Genomic DNA, 13,982 nt, shown 5'->3' on the forward strand with positions numbered 1-13,982 from the left:
GTCTAATTTTCATGGAATATAGTTAGTTAAATTCAGACGGAAAACCATTTATAGTAATTACCTGATCCTTAAAGCCCTTTTCTATTAAAAAAAAAAATAATTGCTCTTTTGAGATTGTATTGTATTTAACATAGCCTGAAAAATAATTTCTTACCAGCAAACTTTTTATTCCGAACTGTTGGAAGTTTCAGTGGGCTTGATGTGCTTGGGTGCTCTGGAGGCTGCCTGTCTTGTGCTGCAAAACAGGCTCGTGGCCAGGGCGCGCATATGGTCTCTCCTAGGTTACAGGAAAAGCACGTCAAAGATGAGCAGATTGAACACTGGAAGAAGATAGTGAAAACTCAGGAGGAGTTGAAAGAACTTCTTAATAAGGTGAAATTCTGTGTTTATTCTCTTCATAGCTGATGCCTTAGTGGGAAAAAGAAACTTTGATTTAGAAATTTTAAAAGCATTTCTGATTTTTTTTTTTAAAAGCATTTCTGATTTTTTTTTTCCCCCTCTCTCCATGGAAGAGAAGTCTGTACATCTAGGACTCATGATTCTTAAGAAAATAATTAGTAGCAAAATGTGCTGTTTTCTCTGGTGGTCTTTCAGTCTGGCATTAGGATAGATTATTGCTGGGCAAATAGAGCTTTCTTCTGTGTTGGGTTCCCTTTGACTCTTTCAAAGCTGCCAGTGCCGTGCCCTCTGCTGAATTCTGGGATTGGAGGGAAATCAGCTGTAGTGGGCTCAGGTTCCCACTAGTGAAGACAGTGGGATTGAAGTAGACTAACCCTGAGGAGGCCTCTGTAATGCAAAGTTTGAGAGCATTTTGTGACTGGGTTGGTTTTGGTTACCTAGTGCCATATACTGCAGCTCTAACAGAGGATACCACAAAAGGCATGCTTGAACAAATAGGAGTTTATTCTCTTACAGTTTGGGAGATTAGAAGTCCGAGTTCCAGGTGCCAAGCTCTAGGGGCAGCATGAAAGCACCTCTATCTTGGGCTTCAGTTCTGCCTCCTCCTTCCGGCCCACTGAAGCTGGAGGCTTTTCTCCGCTCAGGCAGCTGCTGGCTGCTGAAACTGACAAACCCAAGATCAACAAGTGGAAAGGCACAGTCCCAATGTCAACAAACCACATGGCAGGCCATTGATTCAAGTCCATTGAAAGTCCCAAGATTGGCCGGGCAACATGGCAGGCTGCTGAACAGCGATTTGGCTACATGTAGGGTAGGGTTCAAGCATGCCATAAGCTGGAGACCTTCCTCAAAGCTGCTTTTTACATACTGGAAGCAGATCACATCCCTAAAGCAGCTACTCAGCTGCTCTAATAGATTCCATTGTTGAGTTAATTACCAGTCTCACCATGGGGAATAACTACATCCAGCTGCCCAGCCACTCAACCAAGCCCAGCCAGGTTGACACACAAACTAACTACCACAGGGTTCTTGCGTCAGTTATATCACTGTACTGCATTTCTTCATCCTGTTCATCCTCTCAGATGAGATTTCTGGCACACCTTCATGGGTTGTGATAAGGGTTAGATGAGAAGAGTGGCCAGAACACTACCAGATGGCAGGAGATCTATAGGTCCCAAGGTCTCAAGCTTTAACCCATCTTATGTGGTATCATCAGAAACCTGAGGGGGAAAATGGGCTTATTTCTGTGATGGTTTGTCCTATTACATATTTTAAAAGAAAATCATGATCATCTGTCTCCTGAAGTAAGATTAAGTTCAATTGGTGGTAGTTTGTTTTTCTTGGAAATTAAATGTATTTCAGTACTTTTTTTAAAATTAATGAGATACTCCTTACTCCTCTCTGTTTTTGTTTTGGAAGATAGAGCCAATCTTACTTTCTGATAGTGATGTGATACCTCTCTTTTAAGCCATCTAGGACTTTTTTTTCCTGTTTCCAAAATAACATGATGAAAAAGAGGTATTTAAAAATTACAAAGGACTTGCATTGTGGCCCTGATTTCCCATGTTAGCAGTTTTGGGCAAAAGCCAAAACGAAGAGCACACCTATCTAGAATGTGATAAATAAATAAATGAAAATGTTTTTTCTCTTAGATGGTGAATTTGAAAGAAAAAATTAAGGAACTCCATCAGCAGTACAAAGAAGCATCTGAAGTGAAGCCTCCCAGAGACATCACTGCTGAGTTCTTGGTGAAGAGCAAGCACAGGGATCTGACTGCCCTTTGCAAGGTGCGGTATGCAGACCCGCCTGACAAGGCTTACTGGGAACGCTAAGAAGTGCAGGTCTGGGAAACTTGGCTAAAGAGAGCTCCATTAGCCAGTCACAGACCCTGTAGAAGGAAGGGGCAGGGTCATGAGGAGCCCTGGGGACGCTGGGGTTAGTTTGATTCAGCATCGAAATTTCTACCCTCTCTTCTTCATCGCCTACCTTTAGCTTACTTAATATCAGAATTTAGCCCCTATCACTCAGGTGGTTATTGTTGTTATGTGCCATCGAGTCGGACCCGACTCATAGTGACCCCTCCTTGGGTTTCCAAGGCAGTATCACCGCGGAAGTAGATTGCCCCATCTTCCTTCCGAGGAGTGGCTGGTGGGTTTGAACCGCCAGCCTTCTGGTTAGCAGTCAAGTGCCTTAGGCACTATGCTACCAGAGCTCCTGTCACTCAGTTTAGCCCTGACAATTTAGAATAATGATAATGAACAGGGGGGACTTTAGAGTTATTTGGAGTCAACTATCTGGTTTAAATCCCTAACTTAGTATCTGTTTGCTGTGTTATTACCTCATCTGTAACATGGTATTACTAAAACCTAACTTGCAGGGTAATTGTGAAGCTTAAATAAAATTCTGTATCTGAAGTATTTTATCCCAGTGCTGTGGTAAATGCCCAGGAAATGATAATTTCGATCATTTTTCATCTTTACTTATCAGTATGCTTTTTCCTTTAGTTTTCTTCTTTGAATCCCCACAATACCACCTTATTGTAAGGTTCATAGTTGTAACTTGTCTCTAAGAACAAAAATCCCTGAACTCTGACTCCACCTTAAATTAAGCCATGCTCCTATAAATGCTCTGAACAGAAAATATGATCCAGACCTTATGCCTCATGGTATAGATAAGCTCGGTGGATATCTGACCCATCAAGACAGATCAGATTCACTTAATTTTATCAGGAGTATGATGAATTGGCTGAAACACAAGGAAAACTAGAAGAAAAGCTTCAAGAATTGGAAGCCAATCCCCCAAGGTAAGGAAAATAAATAAACATTCAGAAGGACAGCTTTTACTGTTCTGTGTTCAGTTTAGAAAGAAAATTATAAAGCACAGTGGACTTTTATTTATATTTAATTAACGAATTTTAATTCTGTTCCACAGTGAATAGAGAATTGTTTAATGAATGGAAATACCTGTTAACATATGGACTACTTGTCCTCTTATATTTTAATGCCTAACTGTGTCCTGAATACATAATAGATTGTTCCCTATAAGATCTGCTATTTTCATGAAGATGTAGTAGGTGAAAATTGTCTTCTTTAAGTGGAGTAGAAGGTGGTGTAGGTTTAAATTTTCATGATTCTGGGGACTAGGTAAGTATACTTATTTCCACTGGATTTGTGACATGAATCTTCTATGCTGGTTCCATGTTGCATTAGGCCTCCACATACACCTACTTGAGTCTGTAAGTCAGAGATGCTCCCCACCCTTGCTTTAGTAGTTCATGCTCTATTTAAAATTAAAAAAATTCCTACATGTAGCTAGTTTTTATAAGGCAAGGTGATTTAAGGTTTTACTGATATGAAAAAGTCTTTTTTTCATACAAATGAGGCCTAATTATAATTTGCTGTATGTAGTGAGCTTGACACTGATGTAGACATCAAAGATAGGGGTCAACAAAACAGATAGGGCCCTACCTATTGACTTAACACTCTTTTCAGAGAAGGTACAGCCCTAGGCTAAGGTTTGACACAGTTACTGAGATAATCCATGCAGGCTTATTGAGAACAGTAGTATCTGACTTCGAATAACCCTGCACTCCTTTGTTCTTGCTTTGCAGTGATGTCTATCTATCATCAAGAGACAGACAAATACTTGATTGGCATTTTGCAAATCTTGAATTTGCTAATGCTACACCTCTTTCTACCCTCTCCCTTAAACACTGGGATCAGGTAATATTTCTTCAGCATTTATTTTGTTAAACTGTGCCTTTGAGAAGGCTCTGAAGAGAACTGTTCATTTGTGTGCTTGTGTCTTTTTAAACAGCTTTATTAAGAGAGTTCATTTATATACAGTAAAATTTACTCATTTTAAACGATCAGTTTGATGTTTTGCCAAACGTTATGTAGCCACAAGCCACCACTTCAATCAAGATACAGAACATGGAAACATCATCCTGAAAAGTTCTCTCCTGTCCCTTTGCAGTCATCTTCTGGCCCCCTCACCCCCATGCCCATGGTTCCTGACAGTCACTGATTGAATTTGTCGCTATAGTTTTTGCTTTTTTCTAAAATGTAGTATAAATTGAATCATACACTATACAGTGATAACAGTGTATAGCCTTGTGTTGACTTTTTTCACTTAACCATAAAGTTTTTGAGATAAGCATGAATTTTTTTGTGATTCATTTATGTGTTTATCACAAAAACATATATGTTCCTTTTTATTCTTTAGTTGTATTCCATTGTTTACACAGCATTCCATTAATGGACAATTGAAATATTTCCATTTTTTGGCTTTGATGAATGAAGCTGCTTTGAACATTTGTGTCTTTCCCTTAGTGAAGATCTAGGAGTGGAATTGCTAGGTCTTATGGAAAGTAGATGTTTAACTTTATAAGAAACTTCCAAACTTTTTTTCTTGCCACCAGTGCATGAATTTTCCCATTCTTCTGCTTCCTGACCAACATAAGGCATTGCCAGTTTTTGAAATTTCATCCGTTTTCATAGGTGTAGTGTAGTATTTCACTGTGGTTTTAATTTGCGTTTTCCTGATGACTGGTGGTGTAGAGCGTCTTATCATGTGTATGTTGCCCATTTGCATGTCTTCGGTGCTGTGGTGTCTTGTTCAATCATTGACCCATTTTATAAATCTGGTTGTCTGATTCTTGTTGAGTTGTAATACTTCTTTGAACTCTTTATATTCTGGATAGAAGTCCTTTTTTTGGGTTTATGTTTTGCTCATACTTTCTTCTTGTCTGTGGCTTGCCTTTTCATCTTCTAAATAGTACCTTTAAAAGAGCAAATTTTTAATTTTTATGAAGCCAACTCTCTTTTTTGGTTTGTGTTTTTGTGCCCTGAAAAATATTTCTAACCCAAAGTTGCAAAGATTTTCTCCTGTGTTTTCTTACAGAAGTTTATGGACTTAAGTCTTATATTTGGGTCTGAAGTCCATTTTGAGTTAATTTTTTTATATCATGAAAAGTTAAGGGTAGAGATCATCTTTTTCATCTCATTTTCCCTGCACCATCCTGCTTTTAATTTGTCTTGGCTCTTTCATTTGAAAATCACTTTCCCATGTAAGTGTGAGTCTGTGATGGTTCCTTACTATTTGTTGATCTGTGGTCTGTGTGCCAGTATCACACCGTCTTGATGAGGTAGTTTATAGTAAGCCTTGACATCAGGTAGTGTTAAGTTCTCCAGCTTTCTTCTTTTTTGTAAGTGCTTTGGCTGTTCTCTGTCTTCTGCGTTTCCATAACACTTTTAGAATTAGCAAGTCAGTTTCTACAAAAAATGCCTTCTGGGATCTTGTTTGGAATTGCATTGAATTTATAGAATCATTTAGGGTGAATGGCCATCTTAACACATTGAGTTTTTCAATCCTTGATCATGGTATATCTCTCCATTTACTTAGGTTTTCTTTAATTATCTCAGCATCATTTTATAGTTTTCATTGTACAAATATTACACATCTTTTGTTAAATTTGTCTTTAAGTATTTGAAATATGACTACTCTTGAGCTGTTAATGCTTGTGAGGCATCATAGGCTTCTTGGATATTGAATGGACCAATCTCTGAGGGTTTGCTCAGACTTAAGATAGTATAGTGGCAAATATTACACTTTTACTTACTTATTTTAATATTAATGACATTTTTCTAATAAAGTTATTTGACTTCTTAATCTTTAGATTATATCCTGAGATGATTTAATGTTTCAATTGCAGTGAGGATTGAATTTATCAGAAAAAATCTGGCAGAATCCAGAGTTCATTTGTGGTTTTTCATGTAACTACTAAATTAGACTCTCCCTAGTTACCAGTTTGGGATTTCTGATGGTGCAGTGTCTAAGGCATTTGACTGCTAACCAGAAGGCTGGCAGTTCAAACCCACCAGCCACTCCTTGGAAGGAAGGTTGGGCAATCTACTTCTGTAGTGATACTGCCTCGGAAACCCAAGGAGGGGTCACTATGAGTCAGATCCAACTTGACGGCAGTGGGCTTTTTGGTTTAGTCAACAGTTTATCATTTGAAGTTTTAATATGCATCCATTTGTAATTGTATTAAATTTTGAATGTAGGTGATAGGAACAGAGGGTGATCTATGAATGTTTTGCTGCCAATCTGGTATTTTCTCTGGTGGCGTAGTGCCTAAGGCATTTGACTGCTAACCAGAAGGCTGGCAGTTCAAACCCACCAGCTACTCCTCAGAAGGAAGATTGGGCAATCTACTTCCGTAGTGATACCACGTTGGACCTAAGAATTAAGTTGTGGTATGTTTTCTCAAAGAATTTCATAAAGTTAGAAGAACAGCTTTCAAAAGTTTCTCTGTATAGAAAGAGATATGATTCATAAATTCAAAGAGATTAGATCATTTTGGAGACTGTTGACCTCTTTACTGTATGGAATTATCTGGGGCCAATCTCTGTAGATCTAGATTGCCTTCCTGAGTTTTTGACCACCTTTAGCTTTGGAAGTCTTACCTTTACCCCTGTAAATTTAAGGAGTAGAATTTGATTTTGCTTTTCATCAACTTAAAATGTAACTAGGATGCTGACTCTGATGTGCTGCCAAATCTGTAATGTATTTGAAAGTCAAATAAACTTTCATGGTCTCTAATCGACTAAGTTTCCTAGAATGTAACTTCCTCTCCTCAGCTCCCTTCCCCCATGGGTGGTCTGGAGTTGGTGGTACAGGACTGTGACGATACAAATTCTCTGGAAGGAAAAATAGAACTGCCCTGATGCCACTGTTCAGAGAAAGCCATTGGGAACATTTTGTTGTTTTTCTTTTCCCATTCAGCTTCCTTGGGCAGCTGGAACGGAATACTGAGTGGTGGTTCTTTAATTTCTGCTTTAATATATTAACTGTTTCCAGAAGCTCTTGTTTTTCAACGTGATGTACAGAACTTGGTACAGATGGCATAAATTAGATTAAGAAAGTGGCAATGTGTCCTTTTGCCTCCTCTGTAGGATGATGACTTTGAGTTTACTGGCAGCCACCTGACAGTGAGGAATGGCTACTCCTGTGTGCCCGTGGCACTAGCCGAAGGCCTAGACATTAAATTGAACACGGCAGTTCGGCAGGTCCGCTACACAGCTTCAGGTAAACCACAGCTCTTCAGTTAAGATAAATCTCTCCCCTGAAACAGGATACTGCTCAGATCTTGTGTTGAGCTGGACCAACAGGAAGAATAGTGGGTACATTTCCTGATAAGATATTTTGTAAACTATGATCCTCCATGAAATGTTTGCATTTACAGGATGATTGAGCCTGTAGTGCCTATGGTAGTTTTAACCCCTCATTTTACTGACCAGGCAATGGAGGCAAGTTTCAGAGTTGCCAGCTCATACCTGAATTAATTTGTTATTATAATAACAGCCAGTGAGTGTGTCTCTAATTTGGCAAAGTATATTCCTAAATACACACCACTGGAATTTTGGTCCTTGGACTCAAGCAGGGTCTGCCCCTTTATTTCACCATCTGCTTCTTGGCTTTTGGGTCCATATTGCTTTTCCTACTCAGATGAGCTAACTCTCCTCCAGCTGCTTTCTGGGTCTGGGAGTCGTCCTCTGGGCTGGAGCTGCCCTGCGGCTGCTGTGGTGGTAGCTCGGGCTCCTTGTCATTGCCAGCTGCAGGCAGTTTAAATGGAGACTGCAGAGAATCCGTTGTCCACTTACTTACCTTCTAACTGATAAAGTCTCAAACTCCTGGCTTGCCTGTTCCCTTCCTCCCTCCCTCACTGAGGGCCCTCATGTGAACTGCCTGAGCATGACGAGTAGGGTTGCAACCACTGGCATCCCCCTGTAGCCTCCTCCTTGCCTGGCGTTGCTAAGACCATCACTGTTTTCCCAGTTACCTTTCCTACCAGTTGTGAACGTCTGCAGCCATTCAGTAGTTGTTGTGCAGGCAGGTGGAGAACAGAATACTTTTTGTTGTCGTTTTTTGCAGCTACAGAAAGATAGGTGTGTACTGAGCTATCGTATTTATTTTGAGCTATTCATATTTTTGAAGTTATATAAATAATACGCATTCACAGAAGGGAAAAAAACACAAATGAGAAAAAAGTTAATCTATTTCCAGTGCCTTCTCTTTGCTTGATTTTGAGCTCATTCCCGTTTTGACAAGCTAGGTTTCAAAGTGCATTCTCAAAAACAGCAGTGGTCTCAGGCAACAGACCTTAGGTGGCATCACATCTTCTGGTGTCATTCTCCTCTTGGTTCTTAGCACCTCATCACAGTGCAGACATAAAACATTGCACTGTTTTCTGATTTTGGTATAATTTTACATAATGGTCTGCTCCTTTCATTGTTCCTGAAGCTCACAGTGTAGCAGGAAGGAGGGGATGGATAGTATGGTGGTGACGAATGAGGACTGTGAAGTTGACTGTTAGGGTTTGGATCCTGTCACTTGTTCCCTGTGTGACCTTAGACACTTACTTCCCCTCTTCTTCAGTTTCCTGTTTATATAGAATATGAAGATAGCAGCCCCCAGCTCTTGGGCTTGTGGTGATGGGACATTGTGGGCGTCCTCCTTTTCACTTGGTGCTCAGTACTGTCCTCATCACCAGTAAAGCTTTTCTTCCTGAAACCTCTCTAGGATGTGAAGTGATCGCTGTGAACACCCGCTCCACAAGTCAGACGTTTATTTATAAATGTGATGCAGTTCTCTGTACCCTTCCCTTGGGCGTATTGAAGCAGCAGCCCCCCGCCGTTCAGTTTGTGCCCCCTCTTCCCGAGTGGAAAACATCTGCAGTCCAGAGGATGGGGTTTGGCAACCTGAACAAGGTAACTGGCCGAGGCCCCGCCCTCAGCACACTCTTGTGATACCCAGATCACTGGCCCCCACTCGCAGAGGAGAGGGATTTATATTTTTGTACATTTGGCTTCAGAGCCTAATTATATGTAACATATCCCTGAGGACTTCTTCAGTCTCACTTGGCAAACCCAGGCCTGCAAAAGGAGTCGGAAATGTAGTCATACATAGTACCATTTATAATCGGGATTTCTGGGCCTAGACTGACAGTAGATTAGAAGAGACCTTAAGGTCTCGGAATAAGAAAGTACTTCCTGTTGAGGCACAGCTTAGCTTTAGAGCCACATTGTCTGAGCCCTGCCACCAACTCGTGTGCTCCTTCTCCTGGCAGGTGGTGTTATGCTTTGACCGTGTTTTCTGGGATCCAAGTGTCAATTTGTTTGGGCATGTTGGCAGCACAACCGCCAGCAGGGGTGAGCTCTTCTTATTCTGGAACCTTTATAAAGGTAACAGCTTTTTAATTTTAATCTTTTTCATAGCTTTATAGCAATTGCAAAATTAGGAATATTCTGGCTTTTCTCAAATACACATGCCTTGATTTTTCTTTCCATTTACTCAGCAAGCGCACGCTGAGTCCCTCCCAGATGCTGGAGATACGGCAAAGGAGAAAAGGACCTGTCAAGGAGCTCCCACCCTGGTGGGGGATACAGACAGGAGACAGGCAGTCCTAGAACTAGGCGGAAATAGAGTGACAGGGTGGGAATCCTGGGCACTGGGAAGGAACACATGAAAAGAAATACTAGCCTAGGAAGAGGGGTTGGCCCACGAGGGCTTCCGGGGCAGGCGAGTTTGTGTCCCTCATTCTCAGACACTCTTACCCGAAATGCACCTGAATCTTTGATCAGTTTCTATCAGCTCTAATTAATGTCTTCAGTAATTGGACTACCCTTAATTCTGTGCTAAAGAAACTCTACTTTACCCGATTCCTCAAAAAAACGATGTGAGATAGTAAGAGGTCCTGGTGACACCCTGCCGTGCAGAGCCTCCGGCAGCCCGGCCTGGACACAGCAGTTTGGCAGCTTGAGTCCGCCCCTGGTCCTGCCCACCTGTCCTGCTGCTTGAACCTGAAACCTCCTCCACCTCTCCGGGGCCTCTCACTTCACAGAGGCAGCATTTGTTCCCTGAGCACCTTGCTCCTTCCCTGTCCAGGCCATCACCAAGTCCTGTCAATGCATGCCTCAGAATCACTCTCAAATCTGCTTGCTTTTCTTTGCCACTGCCCATGCCCCAGTCCAAGCCACTGTCACCTGTTACCTGAACTGTTGCCAATAGATACTGATATTCCTGCTTGGCTTTCTTTCGCATTAAGGAGTATGCTCAAACTCTTCATCATGTGTTACTATATTAAGGCCCCTCAGAACCTAGCCCTCGTCAGCCTCCTCAGCTTCATCATTGTCCATTCTCTCCACTTGGCTCCCTCTGCTCAAAGATCCTGGAATGCACCACGCCCTTCTCCTCAGGCGTCTGAATATACTGCAGCCCGGCCTGGGATGCCCCACCAGCCCCCACATCCATCACTTCCTTCCCAACCTGGCTGACACCTCCTTGGCCTTCTAGGCTTGATGTAAATGTCATGTTTTTAAACAGGCCTTCCAGGACACTCCTTCCTTCTCCCATGCCTCAAATCTGCTTAAGTTCTTGTATTCTTTGGGTATTCTGTGCTTTTCTTCATATGACAGTTCACGATTACATATCTTGTGTGATTATTTATCTGTTTCTCCAATGGAGTATGTGGTGGTAGTGTTGTTATGTGCCGTCGAGCCGGACCTGACTCATAGCGACCCCTCCTTCGGTTTCCGAGGCAGTATCGCTACGGAAGTAAATTGCCCAACCTTCCTTCCGAGGAGTGGCTGGTGGGTTTGAACTGCTGACTTTCTGGTTAGCAGTCAAGTGCCTTAGGCACTAAGCTACCAAAGCTCCCATGGAGTATGTAGTCTAGTTTATAGCTCTTATATCCCTAGCATCTAGTACTGTTGAGTAAATACATCTGTTGAATAAATATTCCTGAATGTCAATAAAGGTTGTGATGGGCTTGGAGGGGCCTGGGTCTGAGACAGTTAAGACTAAAAATTCCAAGCCTGACTCTAGGGATGCTTCCTAGCCAGGTTTGAAATTGTGTCTTCAGAACCTCTGTCTTTTGCAGGCAGGAGCAGTCATGCTTCCCTCACTGTAGTCTACCAGCACCCTCCTGAGAATCAACTTTGATTTGCTGTATCAGACACATGACTCGTCTCTAGCATTGGAGGGGCTGCATGTCTATTGTCGTCACATTTCAGAGTACCAAAAACAATGTGAGCCATAGCGAGGTTCTTCAGGACAGTCTGTAGGAAACCCTGAAACTGTCCTTTCTGTTTTCTCAGCTCCAATACTATTGGCACTTGTGGCAGGAGAAGCTGCTGGCATCATGGAAAACATCAGTGATGATGTGATTGTTGGCCGATGCTTGGCCATTCTGAAAGGGATTTTTGGCAGCAGTGCAGTGCCCCAGGTAAGTGGGCGGGTCGGGGCAGCCAGGACCTGGTGTTCATACAAAGCCAGGGTTTGATGTATTCTCTTAAGTTACAGCACAGGTTCTTAGATGGGAGAGTTTGAGTCAGGATTGAGAAATACGTGCTGGCTTTGCATGAATATTCCTTAATATTCATTAGGGAGTTCGTGCCCTAACTGTGGATCCAGAAAAGCCTCCCGGTACATGGGGTAGGGATGGGGGTCTGAAGACTGTTTGTCCCACTGGCATGTCTCCTGTCGCCATCTTGCTCCTTGTCTCTGCTATGGATCATACCCTCTGCCCTCTGGACACAGCAGCTAAACTCCAGTGAGGAGATGAGGGAAGTCTAACGGTGCCTTAGGACTCTTTTGAGAGGAAGAGTGGTTAACCCTTCATTTGAAATGAGAGAATAAAGGTTGAGTCCTGTGTTGATCTCTGCATTCATAGACGGGAAGGCAGCACGAGGAATTTCACTGCTGTCTTGTCCAACAGCAGCCATTGTCACTCAGCTGCTCCTCATCTCTCTCTCTCGGAATCCCCCCCCCCGCCACACACACACACACACACACACACAGCTTTTCCACCTTTCAAAGATGGCGCGTTTGTCCTTGGTGTCTGGGAATGACTTCCGCTCATGCTTTTTCCTTAGCCCAAGGAGACTGTGGTGTCTCGGTGGCGTGCTGATCCCTGGGCCCGGGGCTCCTATTCCTATGTAGCTGCAGGATCATCTGGAAATGACTATGATTTAATGGCTCAGCCAATCACTCCTGGTCCTTCGATTCCAGGTGCCCCACAGGTGAGAAACTGGCAAATGGTACCTGGGCTTGTCTGGGAACAGATCAATCTTCTAGGATCTCAGGATGAAAAGTGGCACCATTCATTTTTTAAATTCTAGTCACTGGACTCTTTGAGACAATCAGGAGGAGAGTAAAAGGGAAGAGAGCACCATTGGTGTCTGAGACTTTGTCACCGTTCGCAAGATTGCTACGGTGTCTCAGTCACCAGAGGCCTCCAGAGCCTGCCCCTGAGGAATAACCTCGGGTCTTTATCCAGACTGTGCCAGACCCTGTTCCAGAGAGCAGTCAGGGTCCTAGTAACCATAGCCCAGGGCTTTCTAAGGCCCGTTCTGAGCTAGCAGATTCATGGAGAACAACATATGCTCTGCTCCCTTGGTTCAAAGTAGTCAGGAGTAGGTGCCACATGAAGCCGTGGTGAATAGAACCGGTGCAGATAAGCATCACCCTAGAACTCGGGCTGGGCTGAGTTTGATCCGTTTTTACTCCTGTCTGTTCTGGGAAAATGCTCACTGATCGGGGAGATGTGAGAAACCTTTTTGGTAGAATGATGGGAGCTAGTCACTGAGGCTTCAAAGGTCAATAGGAATTTGGCAGTTTAAACATGAGAAAAAGATATGCTTGCAAAACTTAACTCTCTCTTAAAATTTTCTCCTGAAATAGCCAATTCCACGACTTTTCTTTGCCGGAGAACACACAATCCGGAATTACCCAGCCACAGTCCATGGTGCTCTGCTGAGTGGGCTGCGAGAAGCAGGGAGGATTGCAGACCAGTTCTTGGGAGCCATGTACACCCTGCCTCGCCAGGCCACACCAGGCGTCCCTGCACAGCAGTCCCCAAGCATGTGAGACAGACTCATTCTGAGGGAAGAGGCTGATGTGCATCTTTTGCTGCAGGAAGCAGAGCTCTTCTAGCAATACTAGATTCCACTGAGAAACCTGCCCTGGCACCCGGGCTGCCAGGTGGCCATTAGGGCAGGATGGCCAAGGAAACTGCTGCCTATAAGAGACCAGAGCATAGAGGGGAACTTACCTGTTAGTTGGCAGTTTCATGTTCTTTGTAAAGACTGAGGCAAGCAAGCACTGTGGAGTAATAACTCAGTCTCCTGGTGTATGGTGGTTTTGTTTTATATTTTCAGAATAAAACTTCTTATAAAATTTCATCCTTTTTGTTTCTTCTTTAGTTTGGAGTTGGACACTAGACAGATTTTATGCCTTTGGAAATGGCAGTAGTGATAATACACGTATGTTCTCTTTTTAAGGATTTGTTGTTGTTGTTGTTATGTGCCGTTGAGTTGGACCCGACTCATAGCGACCCCTCCTTGGGTTGCCGAGGCAGTATCACTGTGGAAGTAGATTGCCCCATCTTCCTTCTGAGGAGTGGCTGGTGGGTTTGAACCGCCAGCTTTCTGGTTAGCAGTCAAGTGCCTTAGGCACTATGCTACCACAGCTCCCTATCTTTAAGGATAGTGACCATATAAAGGAGAAGCCACAGATCAAAT

At 42.9% G+C, this 13,982-nt stretch overlaps 1 protein-coding gene across 1 annotated transcript in view; it reads left to right on the plus strand.

Moving 5' to 3' along the window:
• KDM1A (lysine demethylase 1A) overlaps positions 1-13,329 on the plus strand; it is an 89,860-nt gene extending 76,531 nt beyond the window's left edge. Inside the window, exons 12-21 of the mRNA XM_007935691.2 lie at positions 282-372; positions 2,052-2,186; positions 3,129-3,202; positions 4,010-4,121; positions 7,356-7,488; positions 8,983-9,170; positions 9,530-9,644; positions 11,559-11,686; positions 12,336-12,482; positions 13,144-13,329. Of these exons, the coding sequence (XP_007933882.1) occupies positions 282-372; positions 2,052-2,186; positions 3,129-3,202; positions 4,010-4,121; positions 7,356-7,488; positions 8,983-9,170; positions 9,530-9,644; positions 11,559-11,686; positions 12,336-12,482; positions 13,144-13,329 (1,309 nt within the window). The remainder of the gene's footprint in view (positions 1-281; positions 373-2,051; positions 2,187-3,128; positions 3,203-4,009; positions 4,122-7,355; positions 7,489-8,982; positions 9,171-9,529; positions 9,645-11,558; positions 11,687-12,335; positions 12,483-13,143) is intronic.
• Positions 13,330-13,982: the final 653 nt, after the last annotated feature.

Source organism: Orycteropus afer, unplaced genomic scaffold, assembly GCF_000298275.1.
Source record: "Orycteropus afer afer isolate SDZICR_OR568_19922 unplaced genomic scaffold, OryAfe1.0 scaffold00031, whole genome shotgun sequence".
NCBI lineage: Eukaryota > Metazoa > Chordata > Mammalia > Tubulidentata > Orycteropodidae > Orycteropus > Orycteropus afer.